Source organism: Schistocerca serialis, chromosome 4, assembly GCF_023864345.2.
Source record: "Schistocerca serialis cubense isolate TAMUIC-IGC-003099 chromosome 4, iqSchSeri2.2, whole genome shotgun sequence".
NCBI classification, from domain to species: Eukaryota; Metazoa; Arthropoda; class Insecta; order Orthoptera; family Acrididae; genus Schistocerca; species Schistocerca serialis.
Genome location: NC_064641.1, coordinates 186,006,521 through 186,031,147, shown reverse-complemented (window position 1 = coordinate 186,031,147; position 24,627 = coordinate 186,006,521). Strand labels below are relative to the sequence as shown.

The following is a 24,627-nucleotide window of genomic DNA, read 5'->3' as shown; positions in this document are numbered from 1 at the left end:
AAAATTTCAAGTTTAATGTGCCTGTAAAAATTTGTTTAGTCTATAAATTGTAAAATTTTGTTGCAAATATAGCAACATCTTTTTTAAAAATGAAAATAGTGATCTGATTCACTCCACTGGAAGTCTGATTCCATTCCTGAATACAAAATACAATGGTCATCGGATTTCTCCCAACTGAGGAGGTGAAACCGAACCATAATAACTGCAATTATAAACTAAAAATAACATAATACATGTATATATCATTATCAAGGTTGTGAAATTAATGTACTGATTTTTTTCCAACATCACAACAGTAAATGGACAAAATTAAAAAAAAAAAAAAAACTGCCATTTTTTACTGGATTCACTTCATTTTACAGTACAGAGGAGGCTGCTTCAGTAATTGGAGTCTTTCTCTGCCAATCCTTTATTTTAGATATTATAGCGGGAGACACATACTACAACTGCAAAATTAACTTAATTGAAAAAAGAACTAAGTTAGTTAGTTATTTAGTTAGTTGGTTGCACGTTCCATTGATCAATCACACGGTATGGTAGCTGTTACGAAGTGGAATGTGTCCAGTGTACAAGAAATGCACATATGAAACAAGATTTTTTAATATGATTAGTATTTCTGTTATTTATCCCATTCCCTTAAATGGCACAGAATGCGTATACTATATTTACAGATTTATTTATTCCTATTCAAGAATTCATCTATGGCACAGAAGGAGTTGTCAAGGAGATATGATTTCAGTTTATTTTTGAAGCTATTATTGCTGTCTATCAGACATTTTATTTCATCTGGTAATTTGTCAAAAAATTTTATAGCAGCATATTTTACCCCTTTCTGTCCCAAAGATAGGTTCAGTAAAGGATAGTGTAAGTCCTTTTTTCTGGTATTATAATCATGAATGTCAATGTTGTTTTTAAACTGATCCATGTTGTTGAGAATAAATTTCATTAGTGAGTAAAGGTACTGTGAGGCTGTTGTAAGAATTCCCAATCTTTTAAAAAGATGCCTACAAGATGTGAGACTATGAACCCCACACACATTATTCTAAACACTTTCTTTTGCGCAGTGAATACTTTTTGTCTAAATGTTGAGTTACCCCAAAATATTATTCTGTATGACACCAGAGAGTGAAAGTATTACTAATTTCTATATCATCAAAATTGGCAATTATTCTGGCTGCAAAAGTTGCTGAACCTAGTCGCTTTGGAAGATCCAAAATATGAATTTTCGAATTAAGATTCTGATCTATATGTACACACAAAAACTTGTCTACTGACTTCTGTTGATGTGTTATAGTTATTGAAGGAACTATACTTTTTGCAGCAGAAAATTGGATTTACTGTGTTTTTTTCAAAGTTTAAAGCAAGCCCATTTGCAGAAAACCAATTAATGACTTTTCCAAAGACCTTATTTGTATCATTTTCAATTGGAGTTTCATTTACTGGATTAATAATGATGCTTGTATCATCGGCAAACGGTGTCAGTTCAGCTTCCTATTTCAGATGGGAAGGGAGGTCGTTCACATCAAGAACAGAAGGGGACCAATGATTGAACCCTGTGGAACACCTAATGCAATTTCACCCCAGTTAGATGAAGTGGCAAACTTATTTAAATCACTTGACGCATATACGGAAACACAATGAAATGCTTTGGACAAGTCACATAAAATTCCTATTGGTGACATTTTACAATTTAAAGACACTATTATGTGAACAGTGAAACTGCATATTGCTGTCTCGGTGGAACAGCATTTCTGAAATCCGAACTGTGATTTACTAAGTACCCCATTATTGTTGAGATGGCTAACCACTCTTGAGTACATTACTTTCTCAAAGATTTTTTAAAATGCTGTAAGCAAGGATACTGGCCGGTAATTATTGACAACTGTGGTGTCCCCCTTTTTGTAGAGAGGCCTGACAATGGCATATTTTAACATGTCTGGGAAAATACCTACAGTTAGTGATGCATTACAGATGTGACTCAGAACATCAGCTGTAATTGCTCCACATTGTTTTAATAACTTATTAGAGATGTCATCTACTCCAACAGAATATTTATTTTTCAAAGATTTCATAATTTTACTTATTTCACAAGAGGTTGTTAGGTGAAACTTAAGATGACTAATTTTTTTCAAAATAGGCTCTTCCATGTACTTTTTCTTTTGAACTGTTCTCACCAATTTTTTCTCCTACACTTAAGAAATGTTTGTTAAATACATTAGCTACTTGTGTACTGTTGGTTAGGATGGTCTCATTCTCTTTAATAGTAATATGACCTACCCCGGTGGTTACTTTTCCTTTCTCCCTTCTAACAACATTTCATATCAACTTCAATAAAATTCTTCAGGGTATCAGACCGCATCGTCATAATTTTAAATTGCGCCAACGTTTCGGCCAGCGTTGCAGCTAGCCTTCATCAGGGCCTTACGTTAACTGCTAAATGAACACACTTGGATTCCTTAAATAGCTGCACGAGAAAACCGTGTCGTTACTTGATTGGCTGTACTAGGAGGAGGAGGAGGGGTGAAAGGTATGCTTTATTGCATACCTTTCACCCCTCCTCCTCCTCCTAGTACAGCCAATCAAGTAACGACACGGTTTTCTCGTGCAGCTATTTAAGGAATCCAAGTGTGTTCATTTAGCAGTTAACGTAAGGCCCTGATGAAGGCTAGCTGCAACGCTGGCCGAAACGTTGGCGCAATTTAAAATTATGACGATGCGGTCTGATACCCTGAAGAATTTTATTGAAGAAGACAACGGCCGTGGAAGCCTACGCTTACATTTCATATCAACTTTATTTTATTGCCGGAGTTGTTAATTTCTTCTCTAACATACATATTTCTTGATTTTCTTACAACTTTTCTCAGTATGTTGCAATGATTTTTATAGTGTAAAACTACTTCTGGGTCTTTACTAGTTCTTGCTGTCTCATACAGTTTTCTTTTTCTTTCTGAAGACACTTTAATACCTGTAGTAATCCAAGGTTTCTTTGAAAAGTGTGTGGTGTTACATTTAGTAATTTTCTTTGGGAAACAATGTTCAAAAAGGGATATAAATTTATCAAGAAATATGTTGCATTTAGCATTAGTATTTGGCTCATCATATACATCTCCCCAATTAACATTTCTTAAGCTTCCTCTGAAGTGCTTTATAGATATTGGGTTGACCGACCTCGCACTTTCACTTAATGGTTCCCGAACTGTACACCCTGTTAGGTTTTGTAAGTTAATCAGTTGTGCATCGTGGTCTGATAATCCATTTACCACAGGGAAAGCATGTGTTTGTTTTACATCCTCTTTCAGTTCAAATACATTATCTATTAGCATGCTATTGTCTTGAGCTATACATGTAGGGAAATCGATCACTGATTCTAAGTTATATGCTGTTAAATTTAAATAACACTTCTAGTTCACTTTTCCTATCAGAATTAGTTAGAAAGTTTACATTGAAATCACCACAAATTAATAACTACTTCTTTTTGTCTGACAGCCAGCAGTAAGGATGTAGAGGCTTATCTCACGAGGGGTAAGATAGATACTGGCTACAGGAAAATTAAAGAGACCTTTGGAGAAACGAGAACCACTTGCATGAATATCAAGAGCTCAGATGGAAACCCAGTTCTAAGCAAAGAAGGAAAAGCAGAAAGGTGGAAGGAGTATATAGAGGGTCTATACAGGGGTGATGTTCTTGAGGACAATATTATGGAAGTGGAAGAGGAGGTAGATGAAGATGAAATGGGAGATATGATGCTGCGTGAAGAGTTTGACAGAGCACTAAACAAGGCCCCGGGAGTAGACAACATTCCATTAGAACTACTGACAGCCTTGGGAGAGACAGGCCTAACAAAACTCTACCATCTGGTAAGCAAGATGTATGAGATAGGCGAAATACCCTCAGACTTCAAGAAGAGTATAGTAATTCCAATCCCAAAGAAAGGAAGTGTTGACAGATGTGAAAATTACCAAACTATCAGTTTAATAAGTCACAGCTGCAAAATACTAACGCGAATTCTTTACAGACGAATGGAGAAACTGGTAGAAACTGACCTCGGGGAAGATCAGTTTGGATTCCATAGAAATGTTAGAACATATGAGGCAATACTGACCCTACGACTTATCTTAGAAGAAAGATTAAGGAAAGGCAAACCTACATTTCTAGCATTTGTAGACTTAGAGAAAGCTTTTGACAATGTTAACTGGAATACTCTCTTTCAAATTCTGAAGGTGGCAGGGGTAAAATACAGGGAGCGAAAGGCTATTTACAATTTGTACAGAAACCAGATGGCAGTTATAAGAGTCGAGGGGCATGAAAGGGAAGCAGTGGTAGGGGAGGGAGTGAGACAGGGTTGTAGCCTCTCCCTGATGCTATTCAATCTGTATATTGAGCAAGCAGTAAAGGAAACAAAGGAAAAATTCGGAGTAGGTATTAAAATCCATGGAGAAGAAATACAAACTTTGAGGTTCGCCGATGACATTGTAATTCTGTCAGAGACAGCAAAGGACTTGGAAGAGCAGTTGAACGGAATGGACAGTGTCTTGAAAGGAGGATATAAGATGAACATCAACAAAAGAAAAATGAGGATAATGGAATGTAGTCGAATTAAGTTGGGTGATGCTGAGGGAATTAGAGTAGGAAATGAGACACTTAAAGAAGTAGAGGAGTGTTGCTATTTGGGGAGCAAAATAACTGATGATGGTTGAAGTAGAGAGGATATAAAATGTAGACTGGCAATGGCAAGGAAAGTGTTTCTGAAGAAGAGAAATTTGTTGACATCGAGTATAGATTTAAGTGTCAGGAAGTTGTTTCTGAAAGTATTTGTATGGAGTGTAGCCATGTATGGAAGTGAAACATGGACGATAAATAGTTTAGACAAGAAGAGAATAGAAGCTTTCAAAATGTGGTGCTACAGAAGAATGCTGAAGATTAGATGGGTAGATCACATAACTAATGAGGAGGTATTGAATAGGATTGGGGAGAAGAGGAGTTTGTGGCACAACTTGGCTAGAAGAAGGGATCGGTTGGTAGGAAATGTTCTGAGGCATCAAGGGATCACCAATTTGGTACTGGAGGGCAGTGTGGAGGGTAAAAATCATAGAGGGAGACCAAGAGATGAATACACTAAGCAGATTCAGAAGGATGTAGGCTTCATTAGGTACTGGGAGATGAAGAAGCTTGCACAGGATACAGTAGCACAGAGAGCTGCATCAAACCAGTCTCAGGACTGAAGACCACAACAACAGGTACTGGGAGATGAAGAAGCTTGCACAGGATAGAGTAGCACGGAGAGCTGCATCAAACCAGTCTCAGGACTGAAGACCACAACAACAACAACAACCCACTTATACTGACACTATCCATGCCCACAGTTACATGGTGTTCAGACAGACAGAGTATATCAACCTCATTCTTATTTTTGAGATCATCTAAACACACTAATAGCTCATCTGCTTTATTTTTTATTCCCCTGATTTTTGATTAAGTATGTTGATACTGCCCTTAGCTTTACCCCTATTTACTGTGCATGAAGTTCCTTTTATTCTATTTATCTTGATTGTCATCTTTCTGGACTTTGGCTTTAACCTAAAAAACCTATCTGCCTGCACCCATTAACCACAGGGATCACCCCCTATGTGGACCCCCTTACAGTTTCTGCTAATAGAGAAGCTAACTAATTTTTCCCCATCCTACTCAGGTGCAGGCCATGTGTAGTGTATCCCCACCTTCTAATAGCATTTACTGGAACAATACTTATGTGAGATTTTGCCTGTTCAGCTCAGTGTTAACATGCCTTACAGTAGTGTTTACACAGGGCTGACCATGGCACTGAAAGACTTCCACAAACCCCACATTTGTTTGCTCAGTTTCTGCTCCTATTTTATCCAGGTCACTGTATCTTGGATTCATAGCCAGGCTGTTTCCTGCTTCCCCATCTATAATTACTTAATCTTCCTTCTCAAAGTCCTTGCATAGCTGACCTAAGTTTTCTGTCACCTGGCTAAGGCTAGCACTTGGTTTCACAAAACTTGTAACCTGGTACGCTGCACCTAATTTCTCCTGAAGCTGCTGGCCCACACCCCTCCCATGACTGCTGCCTATAAGAAGAAGTCTTCTTTTCCTATTCTGTTTTGATCCCAACCTGTCTTTTTTCTTTAAGCTAATATTCTGCTTCAACCTACTTTCAACTATATCTGGATGAGGCCCTTCCTCCACTTCAGATAGCAAGCCAAACCGATTTACTAGTTGAATTTCTGGAGTTTTTTCAAGTGTTTCCCTTTTTTGCCCTTTGCTTGCTACCTTTTCCCAGTTCCCAAACTCTTTTTCCTCCCTTAACCAACACAATTCCAAGTTCGTGTTTTCTAATTCAGCCTTAAGGGCACAAATGTTTGCCTCCTGTTCAGCGACTGTTCTGTCCTTTCTACATAACCTACACTGCCATGATGGAAGAGCCTCATTTTCTATTCTCGTTTCCTCGCTGCTACTTTCGCCCCCAATGAAACCTTAGCTTAAGTCTACACAGAACATCCCCCTCTTTCAAATTTCTACAGCAACCACCACATTTGTCACACATGGTTTGATAGACAAACTTAACACAAAAGCAGCGAATAAGTAGGCACAAGACCACAGTAGTTTCATAACCTGTAGCCTACTAATCCGTAAACAAACACTAATGTAAACAAACTTTTAAACTTGTTTTAACTACCTAAATTCTGTATGACTGACACAAATTAATTTGACTTTGAAGCGATAACTTGAGTCAAAAATTAAAATCTACACTCACATGAAATTTACACCTGAAAAACAAAAACAAAACTAGCGACTACCAGCCTTCTACAAAATACTTCCTTTTTGACCTAAATACGGCCAGAAAAGCGAAATCTTCAATAGACAGCCTAGAGAAGAAGTATATACTCTAACCTAAAATGTAATATTAACTAAATTAGCTCTTATTTCAATATTAATCACTTAACTTAGCGAGAGCATCGTATACGCGCATCTGCCTAGCTCCAGAGATAAAACACATCTAATGGCTACGATACTATTCTTAAAACTCAGCACCAAGTAAAACTGTACTCACAGTACTCTGCACAAATACAACATACAATAGATGTTTCTAAGAAATTCTGTAATTCTGAACGGCAACAGCATTCACGTGAAACACGAAACTATATAATTTTTTTTATATCACCTGTTTGCTTATCTGTGGACTTCAGAGTGGATTTGTATAGAAATAGTTTAATTAATGCACATTATTCATCTCACTAGGATATGCACTATACAAAATCTTTGAGAAATCTAACACATTACTAAAACAATTAGCTAATGCTTTAGTCACTTTTAAAAATTATAGCTTCATGCTACTACATACTTATGAAGCTTACCTTCCTGATAGCGTATATATAGTATGTTACTACATAACTGAACTGTAGTAAAACACCAATTGAGTTGACAATAACTGTAGAAGTGTCAGATATTGCGATGCCATACAAAAGCCATAAAGAGGACCTGAAACACAAATGTATGTTTGCAGAGTCAATGACATATATCAAACATTACTTATATGAAAAAAACACACTTTTTACCATTATTCACATTTTGAAGACCTTGGCGATATTTCATAGAAAGCGTCTGAAAAAGAAGACAATAAAATACTTTCTTTGGTGGTGGAGAATCAGCATGTTTCCACTGTTTTGACTGTTGGTTTGTCTCTGGGGTATAGTAGTGCACCCAAGTTTCATCTGTGATCACAAACTGGCACAAAAAATTTTGTTCGTTTCTCCTAAAATGGGCCAAACATTGTTACGATATGTCCAGTCTCATGCGTTTTTGATCCAGTGTCAAGGGTCACAGCACCAATCTTGCAGATAATTTTTTCATTTCTAATTCTTCAGTTAAAATGTGATATGGCCTTTCATATGACACCTGGCAAGCATGAGAAATTTCACATACTTTCAATCGGCGATCCTCCATGAGCATTTTGTGCACTTTTGCAATGACTTCTGGAGTAGTGACACATCTTGGCAGACCACTGTGCAAGTCATCATCTGAGCTCTCCCAACCAAATTTAAATTCATTTGTCCACTTGGCAACAGTTGAAGATGAAGGTGCAGAGTCCCCCAGTGTATTCTAGAAATCAGCATGAATGTTCTTTGCTTTCATACCTTTCTACGAGGGCCGTTCAGAAAGTAACCTCCGGTTGATTTAAAAAAATACACCAAGTTAAATAAAAATATTTTAATATATACATCTTACAACTACATCTTTGCACTATTTTTCTACATAGTCTCCATAGCGGTTGAGGCACTTATCGTATCTCTTCACAAGCTTTGAAATTCCTTCTGCATAAAAATCACCTGCTTGTGCCTGGAGCCAGCCTGTGACCGCATCTTTGAGCTCTTCGTCGCCATCAAACCGCTGTGACCCGAGCCATTTCTTCAAATGCATGAAGAGGTGATAATCACTTGGCGCCAGGTCTGGGCTGTAAGGTGGATGGTTGATAACGTCCCACTTGAAGGACTCAAGAAGGGCCGTTGTTCTGCGAGCAGAGTGAGGACGGGCGTTATCGTGCAAAAAAACAATACCGGAAGTCAGCATACCACGGTGTTTGTTCTGTATAGCCCGTCGTAACTTTTTTATTGTTTCACAGTACACGTCTTGATTAATGGTCATACCACGTTCCATGAATTCAACCAACAACACCCCTTTGGCATCCCAAAACACCGTTTCCATCAGTTTTCTGGCAGAAAAATCTTGCGAGGCTTTTCTTGGTTTGGTAGGCGAATTTGAATGTGCCCACATCTTTGATTGTTCTTTTGTCTCAGGGTTCACGTACTTAATCCAGGTTTCGTCACCGGTCACGATTCTGTTTAACAATGGTTCTCCTTCGTCCTCATAACGTGACAGAAAGTCTAATGCAGAGGCCATTCTTTGAGTTTTGTGGTGGTCGGTAAGAATTTTGGGCACCCATCGTGCACAGAACTTACGGTAACCCAATCTTGCTGTCACTATCTCGTACAAGAGAGTCTTAGAAATCTGTGGAAAACCAGTAGACAACTCCGACATTGAGAAACGTCGATTTTCACGAACTTTTGCATCAACTGTCTGAACGAGTTCGTCAGTCACCAATGATGGTCTACCACTCCTCTCTTCATCATGAACGTTTTCTCGTCCACTTTTAAATAAACGTACCCATTCACGGACAACTCCTTCATGATGAATAGCTGCTGCAGAATATCCTTTGGCTGTAAAAAACCTTATGACAGCACGCACTTCACATTTGGCGGGGTTTTCTATTGCAGCACACATTTCAAACTGCCACAAAAACTAAACTAGCGCAGGTACGACGTTCACTCGACCACGGTTTGATGCCGACTGACCTGTTGAGTGCGTGAACGCACAGATGGCGTCGCTACTCCCCCCACAACCCGCACTGTGACCAATCGGAGGTTACTTTCTGAACCGACCTCGTATGTGAAGTACTTAATCACTGCTCGATTTATTCCATCCTCGCAAATCACTGTGCGGGAACAACAGAGTCACATCACTGCCACAGCTCTCTTCCAAGAGCACTGACATGGCACTTGTTTACAGGAAACAGTCTAATGAATATGATGTGAACAACTCGTTGCGCTAGTGCTGACCTCTCGTGGTGATTTCGAGAACTTTTCAAACCACCCTCGTATATGCCCCTTATACCACCACCTATTCAATCACCACCTAAACTGTACTCACCAGCTAAACTGACACATTTCTGGAGATTTAGTATGAGTGGGGGACTTTTGCATTTGGCACCCCTTGAGGAGATGAATTTCTTGCAAATCTTGATAGATTACATAGGATGCTTCTTGCACGTCGCCGCAATTTGGATGATTTGCAGTAGACACGTCTTGCACTTGGCATCTTGTGAGTGAAATTCGACTGTAGACAAATAACTTGTGATGGAGAAAACTGTTTATTGCAAATTTATGGGGAAAATAGGAAGTGGAATTTCAATTAACAATGCGATGAGAAAAGAAGTGGGACGTGAACATGCAATGTGTAACATTAAAACTGTGTGAGTCAAGTAATGCAGGAAGTATGTCACATAAAGTGGTAAGTTTCGCAAAGTGAAAAATACATCACTGGAGTATGAACATTTTGTAAGTGAAAAGTGGCAATGATCGTCGAGAAGAAATCATAGCAGAAGAAAGTAGATAGTGACATCCAACGTGGTAAGGCAAACTGTGTAATCAGAGGAAACAAAGTGGATAGCAACTCAGCACAGCACAGCACATCACAGCACAGTACAGTACAGTACAGTACAGTACAGCAGCAGAGAAGGGATGCACTGGAGCCACTTTAGCTGAGGTCCAGAGTTCAACGCACAGTGAGGCAGCGGAGCATTACTGTGACCCATAAAATATACTATTTTCAAAGTAAGTTAAAGTGATAAATAGCATTGTGTATAGTTAATGTTACTTAAAAGTGGTAAGGCAACCAAAAGTAAAATGAGCAAATCAGATATTAGGGGGAATGTGGGTAAGGAGACCTCTTACTGGTCAGAGATCCATGATGTATTTCGACTTGCAAAATCAAAAGAAGGCCCTGTAGTCAGGGTGAATGATATTGTAGGTAACAAGGGGCAGGAAGTTCCCTTACATGCTTTAGGTACCACAGAACATGCAGCTGAGTCGGACACTCAGACAGTGGTTAAGGGAAGTACGATGACGAAAATGAACCTTGAACCTAACAAAATTAATGGTTCAGAATTTAATATGCAAGCCACGTTTTCAGCTCTGATGAGTAACCTACAGGAAAATGCTGGGGAAGCTAAACAATTAAAACAAAAACTGGAAATACAAGAAACTGCTAGGGAAGCTAAAACTTTACAAGTGTTACAAGCTCTTCCAAGATGGCTGAGAAGATGCCAGTGACAAACCTCGCTCTGGACCACCCAACACATGATAATGTCGAAGCTGTGAAGAAAATTGTTTTGGAAAATCGTGGAATTACTGTAAGAGTAGTTTCTGAGGATGTTGGCATATCAGTTGACTTGCATCATGCAATTATTTCGGATGTTTTGGGCATGAGGTGTGTGTCAGCGAAGTTTGTCCCAAAACTTCTCAATTTTTATCAGAAGAACCGTCGCACGAGCATCGCTCAGGAGCTCTTGAATGACATCAATGATGATCCTGATGTGCTCAAAAGAGTGATAACTGGTGACAAAATATGGGTTTACTGTTATGGCATTGATACCAAAGCCCAATTATCCCAACGGAAGCATCCTGGGGAGCCAAGACTGAAAAAAGCATGCCAAATTCGATCAAATGTCAAAGTTTTGCTCGTTGTTTTTCTGAATTTTTGACTATGTCCAAGCAAAAGTGGGTAGAAAATCAGGAGCCCAAAATAAAGGAATATTATTTGGTGGAAAAACGGGTATTGTAGTGCAGAACTAATTTAGTGTGGGAAGACTGGAAATTATGTTTCCCTGAACATACCACAGAGGAGTTCATATGGCATGTACACATGATCTGTAGTTATTTCGGACCCAAAAAGTGTGTGGAAAAGTTGAAAGAATCCAGCATTTTTAACAATATGGTAATGAGAGCTAGGAGAATATTAGAAAGATGTCAAACGTGTCAGAGGACGAAAACACCTACAACCAGCAGTAAAGGGCAAATGTAATGTATAATACCAAAAGAGGTAGGTGAGCTAGCTGCAGCCAATGTGTTCATGCCTCTCCCAAACACCAAAAGAGATTTCTAAATATATGTTGGTAATAATGGGTGTATTTTCTAAATTTTTAAGATTGTACCCTACGAGGAAATGTACCAGAAAAGTAATAGCTAGTAACTGGGGTAAGATTATTATGTGCCATGCAGGCATAAACAAATACTTAGTGATCATGGGTCCCAAGACTATGTAGAGCTTTTTGCCATGACCACCATACCACTTTGGGAATGTATGTTAAAGAGTTTGAGAAGATACTTGATGAGCTTCCACATTAAACAACAGAAACATCACCCTATGAATTGTTGATGGATAAAAGACCTGAAACCATGATCAAATGCTCAGTAAAATTCCCAAAAAGAACTGATTTGAATATAACACCCAAAAAATACATTGTGGGTGAATTGATACTGAGAAGGGCTCATAGAAAATCATCTAAAATAGATGCTGAAATAAACAATTTTTTCGAAATTTCTGAAGGGCAAAAATGTGGTTAGCATCCTAATGTAGTGGAAGTAGCACACCGAGAGTGCCACATAGTATGTCATATACAATATATTTGATGTTGAGAGATTCTGTGGTAATTGAAGGGAAGCCTCCAAACTCTTGAGTACCTGAGTATCGGTTACAAGACAGAACATCCCTCTAGTAAGATAATAATGACTACACATTGTGAAAGGCCTAGACACAACCACGAGATGCATTGTAAATAATAGTTCTATTGATTGGCGACTCCATGGAGTGCTGAGCGCACAACGACCATATATATTAAATTAAACGGAAGGTCAGTGTTGGCCATAATATTGATGTTTTATTGATGGGAGAATCGATTTTCGATCACATAGTGATCATCTTCAGTGCTGATATGTACAAATTAAACTCAGACACTGGTATCAAGTTATCAATAACCAAAACTGAGAAGTGATCACAATAAGTTATTGTGATTGTTTCTCAGTTTTGGTTATTTATTGTGATCGCTTCTCAGTTTTGGTTATTGATAACTTGATACCAGTGTCTGAGTTTAATTTGTACATATCAGCACTGAAGATGATCACTATGTGATCAAAAATTATTTCTGCCATCAATAAAACATCAATATTACGGCCATTGCTGACCTTCCTTTTAATAATAGTTCTCTTAAATCACTGAGAGAGAAAGTAGTTCTGAGAATTTTGAAATAACATGTGCCCAGTTCATATGTTCGTAAGCAAAAAGCAGGGGTTGAATGAACCCCGTGAGGACATGGTGTGCTGGCTTATTGTGATGTTAGTAAGGTCATTAAAGGGATCGCACAGGCAGTGAGAGGCTAATGATGTGCAAAGCATAGCTGGTTGCTGAAATAGCTGAGCCAGATGATTATGTTACATGGTCGGCATCATGTAAGCAGACATGTCACAACCGCTACAATGGTAAACATAGTGACCCTTTATGAAATACAGATAAATCAACAATGTAAAACTAAACAATTTAATACCAAGATTTAATAGTAGTTATTACAGGATCCATTAAGTAAAGAATAAAATAATTACAAAATGATAATTTTTTAAGAATTAATGAAATTAAAAGACTGTCATATAACTTTAGTATTGTTTATTATATAATAATTATTTGAAAATAATTCACTAATTCATGAACGTAATAGTTACGGCCACTTGGGCAGAACAAGTAGAGTTCGTTAGAAGAAACAATCCAGTGTTTGGGAAATATAACTTATTATTGTATGCTGGTTCTAAAATACATGTCTTTGTTTCATGCATCCATACTTGATGTCTCGATGATGGGAACATGGGGAATTCTGTGCGCACCTACCGGATGAAGTAGCAGAGACGCTGTTGGCATATGCATGAATTATGGCTGCAATCATCAAGCACTGCAGACACGTCCCTAGGACCAAAAATTTCAGCTGGCAAATAATAGTGCCTCTCGTCAAATAAGCGTGTCAATGCAGTAATTTATCAAAGAATGACCTTGAGTCATAAGTGCTCCATAAACTTCAATGGTGGTCGGTGAAACACCATAGGAATGTAAAAAGAAAAAACTTCCCATGTAATTTTATAAAATGTGTTGTATATTTTGTATGTGTTATGTATTTAGGAAAATTCTGGAACATTATGCTGCAATGGACTCCTGTGGGACAGCCAACCAGCTGTTTGGAAATGTGAGCTAAATGTTTGTAATAATTTCTCTAGATTTCTGTTAAAGTTAAACAAATTGTACTATTATGATATTTGCTAAATAAATTTTATATGCTCAATAAATGTTTCAAAAGCTAATGTTTACTTGTCTTTATGAGCATACACAAAGTGTTTTCTAATACTTTCTGTTGATATGTATATTCATGTGGTATTTTCAAAGAATTTTGGTGGTTAAAATCTAGGAGAGCATGGTAGCCAAAACTCAAAAATTATGCAAATACCAATAATTGGAAGCTAGGAACACTGTTTCAGTAGGTGCAAATGTAATACGATTTCATGAACCAGTAGATTTTGCATTTTACAGATTTCTGTCAAACTACTAAAATTGTATTTGAAGAGAAAAAGAATTTTTAAAATAACTGGCATAAAATAAAATGACGTATGGTGTGAAGGTTGCTCCTAAGAATTGAGATATCACATTTCAAACGTTTCCCAAGTTTCATTTTGTCTGAACAAAAAAAAATTTGAAAAGAAATTAACAAAAGTGATGTGTAAGGTACCCCTTATTTGCAGATAAGAGCGCATTTTACTTTATTTCCAGTTGTGCTATTTCACATACGTGAAGTAAATGTATCAGCGCTGCAGTATATACAGAATAAGAAGCAAGCGGTAGGTTCCCATAATGGCTAGCAGAGGTGGTTGGCCATCTGTTGCTTTCAGAGCAAGTGGGATGATGTGCTGATGCAGAAATCACTTGTGGCCTCAGCAAAGATATATGTGGGAAAGTACACTTATTCTGGCATGAATCAAGTAATAGTTATTAATAAATAGTTGCCTTTTGCCTCTCAGACATTAGGAGGAGTCCATGGGTCATAAATACTATCTTTCAGTAATTTTACAATGCCAGGAAATGTTGATATTAATAAATAAATGAATAACTTTGACATAACCCAAGATGTACGATCTTATACTAACTATACCAGTTGTGCGCTCAAGTTACAGACTGTGCACCATAGTTGGCACTTGTCATAGGATGCCTTTTGATCTTATCATATGGTAGACCATGCTCTCGTACCATTAATAGTTAGCTTATAATCAGTGTGAACAATTCCTTTTTACAGTGTCTCTTAAATAAACACGCCATAATGGCATCCCGAGTAAAAATTATTTGCACAAAAAGCTTCTTCCTGCTTCATTACGTAAAACATAGACAATAGTATTGGACTTTCACAATCCAGTGGTGTTGCGGCTCTGCAAGGGGACATAAAACTATTAGAGAATCTCCACATAACAGGCATGAAGAATTTCCACTTGGCTGCTCACAAAATCTGTTCAAGAATGGACTGGCTAAGTTATCGAAAAACACGGGTAGAAAAGTGTGTCCGGTTATATACTATACACCCCTTAAACCACCATCTATGGCCTCGCAGGCAAAATGAGACATTTCTGGAGGTTTAGTATGAGTGAGGGGTTCTTACAATAGGGACGGGGGACGGGAGGGGGCATATGCAATACATGTGACATTTACATGTGCAAGCAAAGTCATGGCTGAAAAGCTACTAATTTATAAAGCATAGCTTATCAGCCCCCAATCCATTCTCACGGCTGCCAGTGTCAGGAAGCAACAGGCTGTGTTATTGTTAAATTTTGCAGGCATCCAAAGGTAATGACATGGACTTATACATACATGGGATTTTTATCTATGGTGTTTCATTCAATGAAGTTAATTTGTATTTCTTATTATTTTGTGTGTGTCCTGTGTGGTGTTACGTATCATGCCAGAAGATTGATGTGTCTCCCTGCATATTCTTAGTGACAAGAGATACAAACAAACAAAAGAATGATAAAACTGTTAGATGAGAGAGCAAAACTATGTGGATTTGTTGCTTTATTGTCATGTGGAGAAACACACCAAGGGACTACGCATGTCTTCAAGATGGGACGTAAATCACAGTAACTTCACGAGCAGAAGACCTGAGGAGTGTTACATAAAATCTCCTTTAATTGCACTGTAGAAGCATATTGGCTCCAGAGTAAATTAAATCAAACATGACATTGGAAAATATGAATTGATTTGTCATTCTGAACTGTAATTCTGCATTCTGAACTTGCATGTAGTGTTTTCAAGTTAGATACAATTATTGAAGTCTCTTGTTATTCAGTTGATACTGTAAATGGAGTATATGTTACAAAAATGTCAGAAAAATTATTGAAGAAAGTTGAAATTGGTAGATAAAAAGTCCTAGATTGCTGCACCTAATGTTACAGTCAACTAAGAACAAAAAGAAAATCAGAAAAATATTTAATCTTTACTGATTAAAATAAGCCAAATCCAAACTTTGAAAAACAATGGGGATACTACACCTATGTATAATACATGCCTTCAAAATATAATTAAAACCTGTCACAATGAGTACTGCTGCTGCCATTGGCCCTAATGACACAATAACAAAGAGTAAGTGAGCACATCTTTAGGTGTCCATTCAAACTGACAAATCCATATGTATACACAATGTTTCAATAACCAACACAATCATTAACTTCAGATGCTAAAAGCCCTGAGTTAACATGTGCATATGCAGCTCTGACACTAATGAACATGCAAACGTTAGACTAGAGATTGCAACACCTGAACTACACAGCAGACAGTTGTATAAACACTGTTCATAATACGAAATCACCAACCTGGTGGATATCTGAAACATCACTAATCAGCAATCATGTCACCTAAAACTATATTTCAATTTGCTCACAGTCAGTGTGCAATTCCTGACTAGATTAGTACAGTGTAGTGTGCGGATTTTGTGGCTACTCCACTACCTCTCACTTCACCCTGCCACTTACAAAAAAAATGTTTTAATCATGTTATACAGCAGTATGGTCATTTTCTTAAAAGAAACATTATTTAAATCTTTCTCTCATCCTGTAAACAAAATAATAGTTTGTGAGAAGGATTTAAGGAAATATTTTCTGAGCTCTCTATATTGTTGCACAGCAGAATAGTACTTAAATGCAAGAATAAAATTTACCTTCAGTGTGACAGCGCTAACTGCAGCACATCTGTAGAACACGCAACAATGGCATAAAAAATGTCAGCTCTCAGATGAGCCTCAGTACAAACAAGCAGGGAGCTCACTGCCTTACACTGTGTGAGAGAGAATGTCAGGAACACCTGAGTCAGCTTTTAAACAACAGTGCAGAGCAGACATAATAGGGGATACTTGTAGTAATTACACGTAGGAATGACACAAGAACACCTTTCAGGTGGCAAAATTTTTATAAAGAAGAACTCTGAAGCCCTGATGTTAGACATTAGGCTAGCCAAAAGCACTGACAGGCTCAAAAAAACTGGAGTACATTCAGACACCAGCAAAGAGGCACCCTGTCATCGACTGATATAAAACCTTCACCTTCCCTCCCATCATTCTCAGAGTCTGGCCACTTCATCCTGGTACTGATGAAAGGCCTACTCCACTAGGTGCAGGATGACCTGGTGAATATGATGAAGTGTCACCAGCCACTGCTACATGTCTGCAACTATCCAGCCGTAGAGGAAACTTCAACTCTGGGAGCTGCATTCCTGCCTGTCACACCCGTGAGTACCCGAGGATGAGGGCCAGGGTGATCTTCCATGAATGAAGAACCCATCTGCCCATCTGCGAGCTGTACAACTTGGGAGCAGGGCACCTGTACCACCATTCCTGGCCAGTGAAAGTACCACCATATGGCTATATGCTGGGGCCACCTCTGGGGCTGTCCTCCATATCACTGTAGGGTCTTCCACCTACAAGCTACCTTGACAAATCATAGCACCTAAAAGACTACACACTCACAACTATGCTTAATTATCCTGCACCCACATAGGTGGCCCCATCTGGCAGGCTGGTACAGTATATCCCACCCTAGAGCAGTAATGTTACACCTCCAGGAGAGGATTCTCTGGCATAACTAACACTTTAACCGAAATGGTAGCAGAAACTCTGTACAAATATAACATCTGTTCTTTGTTGTTTTATATTTTACCAATATTAAACTATGCATGAAAGTTCTAGTCAATTTTCATCTGCTCACTTTACCTACTGACACATGTCTTCTTGAACTTGCAGTATTTTTACAAAAATAAAGTTCCAGGAGATTACTATCTTGTACATCTCAGCTCAGATTTTCACAATGGTTTACATCAGGAGAAATGGAGAGGGGGCACTTCCAGAAAGTTCCTCATGCCCTTTTACAGTCCTTTAGCACGGGTTATATCATCCTTAATATTGGTTCTTATATACGCATTGAAAAAACTGAAAGTCACCCACCTTAATGTCTCCCTATAAAACCAACAAATTAGAATGAAACAAAATATGTGAAACAACCCTCACAAAAATAGCCATAAGTGCCTGTAACACATCTTTCTCTTCTTGACATTCAATGCAACTTTCATTCCAGCCAAATTGGTACATGCAGACTGGGAATTAAATGCTATGCTTATATGAGGCATAGCACATTTGAAAATGTCAGTCAAGTCCTGTTTCCTATCCAGGCACCTGAAGATGAAGCTATCTAGGTTTCAAATCAGCAGCATGTGAAATTTACACCAACAAACATAGGTGAAGGAAAAGAATGAAACATGTCTTCTGCCAAAACTGAGGAACTGACATCCCTGTACTTTCCAACAACAAAAGTTTTCAGAGTTCAAACAAAAGTTTTCAGAGTCTAAACAAAAGTTTTCAGAGTCCAAAAGCGTGTAATACGTATTATTTGTGGAGTAAATTCATGGACGTCCTGTAGAAACCTCTTCAAAGAACTGGGTATACTAACTACTGCCTCTCAGTATATTTACTCATTAATGAAATTTGTCCTAAATAATATATCTCTTTTTCCAACAAACAGCTCAGTTCATACATACAATACCAGGAACAAAAATGATCTGCACAAGGACTTAAAGGCACTTACTTTAGTTCAAAAAGGGGTCCACTACTCAGGAACACTCATCTTCAATAATTTGCCAGTAAACATAAAAAATTTAGTTACAAATAAAGATCAGTTTAAAAGGAGCCTGAAAGACTTACTAGTGGCCAACTCCTTCTACTCCATTGACGAATTTTTTAACATAAACAAATGATGTATTGTATATATTCATACTATTAGTATTGTTATTCCAGCTTTAAAAAAAATTGGCAAGTTCCACATCCACGAGGATCTCCTCAGCATGGATCTATGGAACGAAAAACTAATCTAATCTAATCTAAAGGAAAAAAGATCAGTACATCTGTCTGTATATAAGCCTAAATATGGAGAGGTGGGAAAAACACTACTACTGCAAGTCCATAACTAGTGATATCTGCTGTGTTGAAGTGATGGGAGAGCCCTCTTGTCACCACAGTGAATGAAACAGTTTGGTGTGTTTGGGGCTGGGGACCTATCTGACCTAGTACTGACCGTCAGTACGACAGCCAAGACAGGACGAGAAATATGTGGAATATCAGTATATTTTATCAGTCACACTGTGAGGTCCTGATATACAGGGCAATCAATTGACAAGGACAAGCATGCACTGGGCTTTTCACATGCCATTGAGAAAACTGCTTCCACCAATGTTAAATTCTGGAGTGCAGCATGAAATGACAGGGGTTCCCATTGATTTACTGAAGATTGTAAAATATTGGTAGACAGGCCACAGTGCAGCAATGCTTGACAACAACAACAGCCAGTGAACAGCATATTACAATCCAGATTCCTTTCTACGGGATACAGAAGTCGCAGCCCTATATGTTTATCTCTGCCCAGTGTACTCAGAGAACAGATAGATTAGTGTGAGTGCAAGAACACGTCCAGTTCACTGGACGTTCAAAGAGAGGGAAAACACCACTGGGGCTGATGAATTTAGGTACATATTAATGCACACCAAGTTCTGGGAATAATTATGTTGAAAATCGCACAACACAATAAATCCCGCCTGCTGAAAGTGCACCATCTGGGCCTGTCTTGGGGGTGCTGTTTGTCACACTTCTCCTATTTGTCAGGTTTCTTAGATCTAAATAGATAGGAGCCAGAAGTAACTGAAAGACTTCATACCACTAATTTTTCATGGCTGTCCAGAGCCAACATTAAAAGTCTAAAAGTAAAAATACTGAACACAGAATTGTGGTAGGCATTACAGTAGATAGTGTACATTGTTTTTTACTGTTGTGCTTGTTTGTTTTCAAATGTGCAATGAAGCAATTCTGGGTCCAACATAGTAGCTACCTACAACTTCTCAGATACAGCTTATCTGCAATGGGGACTGAACAAGCAAAATAATTAAAAATGGAACTGTATGCTGTTTGTGAGATCTAATATTAAATTTATAGTAACAAGTAGAGTTACTGAAAATGAAAATGTCAATAAGGTAATTTCACAAACATTTAAGCAGTCATTCCTTCCTTGTGTTACTTTCATTATCCTTATACATTACGTGCATGGCGGTGCATATGGACCTATGGTACATCGCTCAGTAAATATCATTAAATTACCACCAATAAATTGTCTACTATGTGAAAAAAAGTGATAAAAGGTGTCAGAACATGTGTAGCAACACATAAATGGTATCATTCAAGTTGCTTAATGGAAGCAAATCTTAGTAAAAATTTGTATCATTGCAGAACTGAGTGCAATGGTCCTGAAGCTGCGTTAGAAATGTGTAATGCAAGAATCAAAATAAGTGTGAGGGAAGAACTACAAAATAACTTAACTAAAGCCAGACAATATGCTGAAAAGCTTGATTCAGTATGTGGACACACCGACAGACAAGCAAAGCTGTGAACAGGAGTGTGTGTTTATTAGGCCTAAGAAATGCTCCTGGCCTGTGTTAAATACGAACGTTTATCGTGTTCCGCTAATGAACAGATATGAGGCATTAAATTCAGACAGTCAAAAGCCATGAAAAAAAAGAAAATCTCAGTGCTGCAGGAAACTGCTCATACACATCTATTGACCAAAAAACTGCCTGTGGCAACTTGTTACCATCATGTTCTGTTAAACATAGACATGGTGTTAACTCAATACGTGACAACAAGGAATGGAAGATATAAAAACAAACAGTGAAGGAAAAAGACAAAATTTACGTTCTATCAACGAGTCATGGTAAGGGACTAGCTACAATCATGTCCAATATCCAGTCAGACTATAAAGTCACTGGAATTACAAAACCTGGAGCTCCTTTATGAGAAGTGCTGAAAATTGTCAAATTGCAGTAAAAGATGGTGTGAAATGTGTTGTAATAGGAGGAGATAACGATGTGTATAAAAACGAGAGTAGCCTTGCTGTAAAAGCACTGAAAGAATCACTAGGAAAAATGTCACAAGCGAAAGTATTTGTTGTAAGCATTCCTCACCGACATGATTTAATTTAAACCCATGTTTAAATAGTGAAATCATTGCAACAAACCGAAAACTCAGAAAGGTCTGCAGCAGTTTTGTGCATACAACCTTCATTGAGACAACCAGGTCTATGAGAGAGCATTTTACAAGACATGGACTGCATAGAAATCGGCTAGGCAAGAAAGTGCTGGCCAAAGAAATTCTCCCAGCAATGAAAGCAGTAGGGGTAGACATGCACAAAAAACTTGCACTACCAGTAATAGGTTCTTTGCCAATGACACAGCAAATGTAGAATGCACCAACAGCACATGACGAAGAAACATCTCTGGCTACATATCTAGAAGAAATTAGGCCTACATCAGCATCAGAATGGGAACCATCATTGTTACCATTGGCATCATCAGAAGCAGTAGTAGAAAATGTATCAGCTATAGAAGCACCTCCACAAACCGCAGCAGAAGTTACACCAGCAACAATAACTACATCCCCACCAAAAGGAGGGAAGAGAACTACAGAAGAAGAAGCAGTATCAAGTGTTGTGGGTAAGCAGAAAACAGTGCCTCCTTTCTGTCTACATGATTTATTAGTGGATCACAGCAAGACGAAGAAGCCCATAAAATAGGTAGTGTAAGAGATATTACAGCTCCTAACCAAACTGTTCATTCTAAAGACAGTAACAATTCCGATCTTAAAATTTGCTACCTGAATATTCAAGGAGTAAAAGACAAAGAATTTACTGTAAATAATTTTGGCTAGAGAACAAATTTGATATTTTTTGTCTGAGTGAACACTGAACAACAGAGAGAGAAATTACAGCTATCAAATTTGATAACTATAAAATAGCAAATGGTTACTGTAGAAAAGTGCATAAAAGGGGTGGTGTAGCATTATATACGAGGGCAGTTCAATAAGTAATGCAACACATTTTTTTTCTGAAACAGGGGTTGTTTTATTCAGCATTGAAATACACCAGGTTATTCCCCAATCTTTTAGCTACACAACACTATTTTTCAACGTAATCTCCATTCAATGCTACGGCCTTACGCCACCTTGAAATGAGGGCCTGTATGCCTGCACGGTACCATTCCACTGGTCGATGTCGGAGCCAACGTCGTACTGCATCAATAACTTCTTCATCATCCGCGTAGTGCCTCCCACGGATTGCGTCCTTCATTGAGCCAAACATATGGAAATCCGACGGTGCGAGATCGGGGCTGTAGGATGCATGAGGAAGAACAGTCCACTGAAGTTTTGTGAGCTCCTCTCGGGTGCGAAGACTTGTGTGAGGTCTTGCGTTGTCATGAAGAAGGAGAAGTTCGTTCAGATTTTTGTGCCTATGAACACGCTGAAGTCGTTTCTTCAATTTCTGAAGAGTAGCACAATACACTTCAGAGTTGATCGTTTGACCATGGGGAAGGACATCGAACAGAATAACCCCTTCAGCGTCCCAGAAGACTGTAACCATGACTTTACCGGCTGAGGGTATGGCTTTAAACTTTTTCTTGGTAGGGGAGTGCGTGTGGCGCCACTCCATTGATTGCCGTTTTCTTTCGGGTTCGAAGTGATGAACCCATGTTTCATCGCCTGTAACAATCTTTGACAAGAAATTGTCACCCTCAGCCACATGACGAGCAAGCAATTCCGCACAGATGGTTCTCCTTTGCTCTTTATGGTGTTCGATTAGACAACGAGGGACCCAGCGGGAACAAACCTTTGAATATCCCAACTGGTGAACAATTGTGACAGCACTACCAACAGAGATGTCACGTTGAGCACTGAGTTGTTTGATGGTGATCCGTCGATCATCTCGAACGAGTGTGTTCGCACGCTCCGCCATTGCAGGAGTCACAGCTGTGCACGGTCGGCCCGCACGCGGGAGATCAGACAGTCTTGCTTGACCTTGTGGCGATTATGATACACGCTTTGCCCAACGACTCACCGTGCTTTTGTCCACTGCCAGATCACCGTAGACATTCTGCAAGCGCCTATGAATATCTGAGATGCCCTGGTTTTCCGCCAAAAGAAACTCGATCACTGCCCGTTGTTTGCAACACACATCCGTTACAGACGCCATTTTAACAGCTCCGTACAGCGCTGCTACCTGTTGGAAGTCAATGAAACTACACGAGACGAAGCGGGAATGTTTGAAAATATTCCACAAGAAATTTCCGGTTTTTTCAACCAAAATTGGCCGAGAAAAAAAATGTGTTGCATTACTTATTGAACTGCCCTCGTACTAACCAGTCACTCAGCCATTCCATCAATAGGTTGGATCTAGAATATTTGTGTGATGAACAGAATTTTGAAGCCTCTGGTATAAGTTAGTGATAATAGCCTAATACAGATCACCTAAGGGTAACATTAGTGTATTTTTAGAAAAACTGGACATGCTGTTAGATGTATTTTGAAAGACAAAATGGTTACATTACAACATTGTAACGTCCGCCCCGGGTAGCTGAGTGGTCAGTGTAACAGAATGTAAATCCTAAGGGCCCGGGTTCGATTCCCGGCTGGGTCAGAGATTTTCTCCTCTCAGGGACTGGGTGTTGTGTTGTCCTAATCATCATCATTTCATCCCCATCGACGCGCAAGTCGCCGAAGTGGCGTCAAAAGCGAAAGACTTGCACCCAGCGAACGGTCTACCCGACGGGAGGCCCTAGTCACACGACATTTACATTTACATGACATTGTAATAGGTGGAGATTTGAATGATTCTGATGTAACAACAGCCAAACAGTGTCACTGAGATCAAAAATCTTCTAAGACAGTACAATCTGCACTTCATCAAATATAGACTAACAAGAGATGAAGCATGTCTTGACAATATCTTTGTCAGTTTTAATACTACAGAAGAATCATGTTATGTGACAGTATTCCCATTCTCAGATAATAATTCTGTATCATTAAATTACATAAGTAGGTACTGTACTGATAAGAGTGAGATTGGTAAGTCTGTCCCAAAAATGGTAATCACTAGATCAGTCACAAATGATAAAATTGACAGGTTTTGTAAGTACCATACTAACAGAGACTGGTTTGGCCAATGGGTCTGGTGACACAAATTATAGTCTATGAAAGATCTGTCGGCAAAACTAATATTTGAAAGGTTTTTCAAAGCATTTTTGACACAATTTAGTGACTGCATTCCGAAAAAGAAATGCAAAATAATCGACAAAGGCTCCAAAGGCAAGGGTATAACCAAACAAAACCCACAGTATACTGCACAACTAACAAATCTGAAAAACCAAGTTATGTTGTTGCACAGTATACATAAGAATCCGAAGACCGACCATGCCAGAACAGCCTATGTTCAACGTAGGAGGAAAAAAAAAAAAAAAAAAAAAAAAAAAAAGATTTCGTTATTAAATCAGTACAAGAAGTAGGAAATACTATTACCAAGCCTGTCATTAGCTCATCTGAGATTCTTTCAAAAAATATCT

The 24,627-nt window shown here is 38.5% G+C and overlaps 1 protein-coding gene across 1 annotated transcript in view; it reads right to left on the bottom strand.

Moving 5' to 3' along the window:
• LOC126474083 (sugar transporter SWEET1-like) overlaps positions 1–24,627 on the bottom strand; it is a 189,562-nt gene that overhangs the window by 68,666 nt on the left and 96,269 nt on the right. Inside the window, exon 3 of the mRNA XM_050101492.1 lies at positions 7,377–7,500. Coding sequence (XP_049957449.1) covers positions 7,377–7,500 — 124 coding nt within the window. The remainder of the gene's footprint in view (positions 1–7,376; positions 7,501–24,627) is intronic.